The sequence below is a fragment of the Osmerus mordax genome, chromosome 5 (assembly GCF_038355195.1).
Source record: "Osmerus mordax isolate fOsmMor3 chromosome 5, fOsmMor3.pri, whole genome shotgun sequence".
NCBI classification, from domain to species: Eukaryota; Metazoa; Chordata; class Actinopteri; order Osmeriformes; family Osmeridae; genus Osmerus; species Osmerus mordax.
Window position 1 is genome coordinate 20,692,831 of NC_090054.1, and position 6,245 is coordinate 20,699,075.

At 45.3% G+C, this 6,245-nt stretch overlaps 2 protein-coding genes across 2 annotated transcripts; one reads left to right on the top strand and one right to left on the bottom strand.

Annotated features, from left to right (window-relative positions):
* Positions 1-75: 75 nt before the first annotated feature.
* On the top strand, positions 76-4,040 carry ephx5 (epoxide hydrolase 5). Its single transcript, XM_067236111.1, has 9 exons — positions 76-160; positions 263-476; positions 579-759; positions 902-1,111; positions 1,427-1,556; positions 2,120-2,334; positions 2,778-2,886; positions 3,102-3,227; positions 3,337-4,040. Exons 1-9 carry the CDS (start codon positions 138-140, stop codon positions 3,536-3,538), a joined length of 1,410 nt encoding a protein of 469 aa, XP_067092212.1. The 5' UTR covers positions 76-137; the 3' UTR covers positions 3,539-4,040.
* mad2l1bp (MAD2L1 binding protein) lies at positions 3,966-5,950 on the bottom strand. Its single transcript, XM_067236112.1, has 3 exons — positions 5,594-5,950; positions 5,161-5,441; positions 3,966-5,057 (listed from the first exon to the last, which is right to left on the bottom strand). Exons 2-3 carry the CDS (start codon positions 5,209-5,211, stop codon positions 4,530-4,532), a joined length of 579 nt encoding a protein of 192 aa, XP_067092213.1. The 5' UTR covers positions 5,212-5,441; positions 5,594-5,950; the 3' UTR covers positions 3,966-4,529.
* Between the last annotated feature and the right edge of the window lie 295 nt (positions 5,951-6,245).

The following is a 6,245-nucleotide window of genomic DNA, read 5'->3' on the forward strand; positions in this document are numbered from 1 at the left end:
GTGGCGTAACCTACTTTGAACCGAAATAAAATGCACGTCCACACCAGCCCAGATTACGGAAATTGGACTTTGCAGCAGTTCAGAGGTAATACAAAAGTAGTCTACCAACATCGAGGCAGAAGCGCATTTGGGAAATAATGCAAGCAATTGAAGATCTGAGGTAGGCTAAATGCGATTAATAGGATCCCAAAGACATGACTTAAAGCGGCATAGAAGGCCACACTTGTAAATGTTTGGTTCATGGTAAGAAGTTGTTTTGCAGGCAGGCCTTCTCCAGTTTGGAGCCCAAGCACCAGCAGATTTTGGCAGCAGGATCTGTTGCCGTGGGCGGTGTGTTGACCTATCTGCTATGCAGAAAGAGGGAGGCCAAAAGCATTCCTATGATTGAGGAATGGTGGGGCCCAGGAGTGAGACCTGAGGTAGAGGAGGAGAACATTTACCCCTTCACAGTACAAACCTCAGAAGAAGAGATTCAGGTATTAAAGGAAGCAAGTTTACCACATTGAAATCTGCATTATTTGTATCTTTTATCTGTTAAACCGCCGTATTTAACAGTTGGTTTATGATTGCCTACTTAGGATCTTTATGATCGCATTGACAAGTCACGCTACACAGAGCCCTTGGAGGATTCCTGCTTCCAGTACGGTTTCAACTCCACCCATCTCCAGAGGGTGGTGTCCTATTGGAGGAATCAGTTTGACTGGAAAAAGCAGATTACTGTACTTAACAAGTATCCCCACTTCAAGACCAACATAGACGGTACACAGACACACCTAATGACGCATGATAAAAAGTATTGCTCCTGTCACACCCACAGCACAGTCAGCATCAACTCCCTCAGGTAGCTTATGAAACTGTTCTTGAAGACCTGACTGTCTCATCACCAACCCTTTTCCCTCAGGCTTAGACGTGCACTTCATTCGTGTTCGTCCGCCCCATCGCGAGGGGCAGAAGGTGGTGCCTCTCATGCTGGTGCACGGCTGGCCTGGTTCCTTCTATGAGTTCTACAGGATCCTGCCCCTGCTCTCAGAGTCCCAAGACGACCTGGTGTTCGAGGTCATCTGCCCTTCCATCCCGGGGTATGGCTTCTCTGAGGCTCCCCATAAACAAGGTGACAGTCACCGTGAAGTGCACAGCACACATTCTCCCATCAAGTTTTCCAAGGGCGTAGGTTTGTTTTCAGATGTGGGTCGGACAGCTTTAAAAATTACATCCACATTATATACACAGGATGCGGATGAGGATGCGGATGCGGATGAGGATGCGGCTGTTAAATATGTTTTTCGTTAAAAGTGTGTGTTAGACTGGGGCAAATATTTGCCGCTCTCAGAGTGTAACCTGAAGCCGACGGCCCTAAAATTCTCCGCCCTTTCCCGCCGGCGGACATTGAAGTTTGGTTCTTCGTCTGTGGTTGATGGTCCTCCAGGGTTCACCAGTCTGGCTGCTGCCACGGTCTTCCTCAAGCTGATGGAACGTCTTGGGTTCTCCAGGTTCTACCTGCAGGGTGGCGACTGGGGCTCGCTCATCACCACCAACATGGCCCAGATGAAACCTCAGTAAGTCATATCAGTCAACATGGCCCAGATGAAACCTCAGTAAGTCAGATCAGGTGTTGTATTGGAATATGGCTCCCCTCGCCACAGGTTGAACCTTGAACCTTTCACAATTTCATTTTTCTGGTCTACCATAAGAATTTAAGAACCAGCTGAATGTTCAGAATCGTGCTGCTGCTGGTGTTGCAACGTTGCACAAGGATGATTGTGTGTGACTCACATTTCCCCAAAACAGATGATGGTGAAATTCTTAGTAATCTCAAAACAATGGTGCCTTCTGTTAAGTACACAGTGACTATTGTAGTTTCAGAGAGCTAACAGAAATAAGTCTGCTATCACAAATGTGTTGTCTGATGCATACTTCCCTTTTAACCTGTGCTTGTTTTTCTATTCCTACTTCTCTTCAAAATACCAACATCTATCTCGAAAAATGTGAGGTTGAATAATAACAGATAGTCTTCTGATTACTGATGAAACTGTTCAAAGCTTAATCATTCATGTTGATTACATTAATCAACCACAAAAAACGTCATCAACTTCTTAACTTTTGATTTTTCTTTTGTCAGGAGTGTGAAAGGTCTTCATCTGAACATGATAACTGCGCCACGAAAAGGATTTGGAATTCTGATGTCTCTCCTGATTGGACCCTATCTGCCTTTCCTGGTGGGGCTAACGAAGGAAGATGTCCGCCGGCTGTTCCCCTTCATGGAGAAGAACGTGTATGAGATTCTGAGAGAGACAGGGTACATGCACATCCAGGCCACCAAGCCAGACACAGCAGGTATTGTTTCTGTGGCTGTGGGGCTTATCTGATAAGTGCACGTACCATGTAAGCTGAGCTCTCTCTCTGTCTCTGTCTCTCTCTCCCCTCTGTCAGACTTCACTTATAATCTGTCTAGTAAAGTATGAAAAATAGCATTAATATATCTTTAAAAAGAAAGAAAGGAAATGGTGTTTCTCAATTAAAATACTGAGATGCTCTGCCAGTACATTTACATTTAGTCATTTAGCAGACGCTCTTATCCAGAGCGCCACAGTACAGGGACATTTCCCCCGAGGCAAGTAGGGTGAAGTGCCTTGCCCAAGGACACAACGTCAGTTGGCATGACCGGGAATCGAACTGGCAACCTTCGGATTACTAGCCCGACTCCCTCACCGCTCAGCCACCTGACTCCCAGTAACGCCACTTTATAAAACTGAAACAGTGTTCATTTGTTTGTGCAGGTTGTGGTCTGAACAACTCTCCAGTTGGTCTGGCTGCCTACATACTGGAGAAATACTCCACCTGGACCGACTTTAACAACAGGGACTTGGAGGATGGGGGGCTGGAAAGGTAGATTCATGAACCTAATTTGTAGCCTGAAATAGGGAAGGTATTTGAATGACACATAATATCGTATGAATGTGTGTTATGTATTCTCAGTGTCATTCTTGCTTGAGCTATATGTTTGTTTTCACACTATATGTTTATTGATATACATCGTCAGACCAAAACAAATTCCTTGAATATGAAAACCTGCTTGGCAATAAACCTGTTTCCGATTCTAGGAAATTCATTCTGGATGATCTCCTAACCAACATCATGATCTACTGGAGCACAGGCAGCATTGTCTCCTCGATGCGTTTCTACAAGGAAAACCTCAAGACCAACATGGATAACAGACTGGATAGCAGGTGTTAGTGGAGTCCAGAGCAGAACTGTCACTATACTCTATACTTCTGGAGAACCATGTTCAGGGTCTGGTTGTATGACAAGGGTTAACTTGGTCTTTCCTGTTCACAGGACTGGAGTGTTTGTGCCGACAGGACTGGCAGCTTTTCCTAACGAGCTCTTTCACTGTCCTCGTTCGTGGGCCAGTCACAAGTTCAGAAACATCTACTCCTACTCTTACATGCTTCAGGGCGGGCACTTCGCTGCCTTCGAGGAGCCCTTGCTGCTGGCAGCAGACGTGGTCCAGTTTGTTAAGAAAGTTGAAAAAATGTAACGTTTCTCGTGTGATCGAATACTCTGACTTCTGTGGTCGTCTTAGGCAGGAAGAAGAGAGGAAAGCTGCTCACAAAATCAAAACGCTTTGCCTTGATATGCGCCTTAGATCCTGAAGTGAATGAATATGCATGTATCTGTATGATGCTTTGCCTAATTCTGCTAAATGGATTGAATGTAAACGTAAAATATTGATGTGATAACTGATAGATCAACATAGGGTCCAATGATAAAAAAAGATTTCACAGGAAACTGATTATGTCAAGTTTAGTAGTTATTGAAGAGTACCTAGATGGACAAAAATGACTGAACACACTACAGAGCTCTCATTTGAGTTTAAACTACCTAGACTGAAAAAGGTTATGTTAATTTACCTGATAACAACCCTTAATTAATATAGTGTAGGTCGTGGTGTTATGGTAGCAGAATGACTTGCACTTGTTACTTTATTGAATACTAAACTTTCAGGTTGTACAATAAAGTTTTAAAGCAGACTTATAAGCAGAATTATACCAAATTTGATGTCTAATCTTACCCGGCACACATTAAGTCAATCTTCCAAAAATACAACTACAGGACATCATGCAGGAGACACTGCAGTCAGAAAACAAGACACTGCTTGGAGAAATATTCTGAGATTGGAGAACACACGTTGCAAAATACACAAATATATATGCATTTGAAGTAGAAGACCTGAGGTTGAGTGTCCACGAGAGTTAATATGATGAACCGGATTCTGCTCATCTACAGTACAGACCCACCAGGTGTACTTTCATTCCATTATTTCAAACTAAAAGTAGAGCTAAGACAACCCATTAATAAAAACCTGTACAATTCGGTAGTTCACAGAACACCAGCCTGCGTCCTGAATTATAATAAAACTACACAGACAAAAAGGTTCCTGAGAAACGTGCGGTTAGCAGGCATATTTCCCCCCTTTGACTTCTCCGACCACCTTCACCCTCCTGCCGTCTGGTCCTTCCTCTGGAAGGTCATTTGCTGAAACCCTTGATGGCCACAGGGGCCTGGAACCACACGTAGTCCTGCCAGGCCTGGACGTCTCTCTGCGAGGCCTCAGAGAAGCCAGGGTCTGAAGCCAGGGCAATAACCTGGCTCTTAACCCGCGTGGGGACTCTGTATTCCAGTTTAGGCCGGAACCAGTCAACGCCGCAGTCCCTGTGGGCCAGAACCATGACGGTGGTGTTCATGAGGTGGATCGGTCTGGTGTCGGACAAAACATCCGCCACGAACAGAGTCCTGAACATGTGACGCATGCAGGTGGAGGCTCTAAGGCTGCGGCCCCCAGACGCCCGTATAACCGCCTCCATGTTGACCTCGTACAGCTCCTTGGGGAGGATGATGGAACCCCCGAGGAGGAGGAGAACCCGAGGAACCAGGCTGAGGGAGAACAGCACCTCCAGCTGCTGCAGTAACTCCTCCAGGTCCTGCAGCGTTCGCTGGCACCTCCTCCAGTCCAAGACTGTGGACAGCGAGGGCCTCCGACCCACCAGCTCCTTGTTCTGAAATGGAGAAGGATGGATTACATTCAAATGACAGCTAGCTTCTTCCGGGAAATTTTCAACAATGTTTTGGTTTGTTTGACAATAACGTTACCACACTCACCATCATATCTTGATGCTCCTTCTGAGAATACACCAGCTGTTCATAGGTCATGGGCAGTTGCTGTCTCTGGTACAGGATGCACTTGAGGATCTCACAGATGATACGACAGCAGCCTTCTTGAGTTACTGAGCCAGGAAAGACAACATTCACGCGACCTTCCTCGCGAGCCCTTCGCACCACCTCGCTGTCATCTTCTATCTGCCGACCAGGAGTCAGAGGAAGGGCAGAGACGGCCTTTTCGCTCCTCTGGGACAGACTGTCTTCATGTGGAGCCTCAGTGGCTGAAAAGTGAAGAATACAAACAATCTGATTACGTTTGAGTACAAATACGTTAGTCGAGTTAACTAGGACAAGCACGCAGGTTAGCTAGCTACCTAGTGCCGAATCAAGCTACTGTAGGGCCGTTTCACATTAAATTATGTTGGTGACTCACCGACATGGGCTGGACCGGTGACTCCCGCACCACAAGTAGTAACGACGGCCGGGATACAATTTTCCTTGTCTGCCGTGGTAAATTCACTATCTGAAGAGTTTTTTGTTGACTCCGAGACGTCTGCGTTGGCATAGTCGATCGGTATTGCCTGAGTTGAGAGTTGTCCCGGACATTCCGTGTCAGGTTCGTTTGAGACTGTATGCTCTGGCAGGCTACATTCTGTATTTAAGTGATCGGAGGAGTTAAATCCTTCTTTGTTTGGCGAAATCGAGAGACGAGATTTCCCATGTAAATGTCCTCGATCCTCTGTTAAACGGCTATTTAATACACTTACACTGGCCACTTCCCTTATCGATTTCTCCGCCATTTCTGATAACTTTTTAAAAATCCCTCGTCCAGTAGCTTTGCATGATGGGAAACAGAAAGTCGGAAGTGACTACTTCCTTGGGCTATTTTAGATGTATCAAATATTAAAATAACGATTTATTTACTTATTATGAAGGATTTAGTAAAATAACGTTTTCATACGTATTTCGTGCGTGAACAATGGATATTATTAGTATATTAATGCTACCAACCGGATACTAGCTTTCACCAGATTTACATATGTTTGTGATAGGCTAGATCAGTAGCCTCCTCTAGTGGCGTGTTT

Coding starts and splice junctions, on each gene's coding strand:
- ephx5 (XM_067236111.1), top strand. CDS start 138: ATGCAAGCAATTGAAGATCTGAG. Junction 2,887..3,101: donor GAGGATGGGGGGCTGGAAAG/GTAGATTCATGA, acceptor TTCCGATTCTAG/GAAATTCATTCTGGATGATC. Junction 3,228..3,336: donor GATAACAGACTGGATAGCAG/GTGTTAGTGGAG, acceptor TCCTGTTCACAG/GACTGGAGTGTTTGTGCCGA.
- mad2l1bp (XM_067236112.1), bottom strand. CDS start 5,211: ATGACCTATGAACAGCTGGTGTATTCTCAGAAGGAGCATCAAGATATG. Junction 5,058..5,160: donor AGGAGCATCAAGATATGATG/GTGAGTGTGGTA, acceptor TCTCCATTTCAG/AACAAGGAGCTGGTGGGTCG.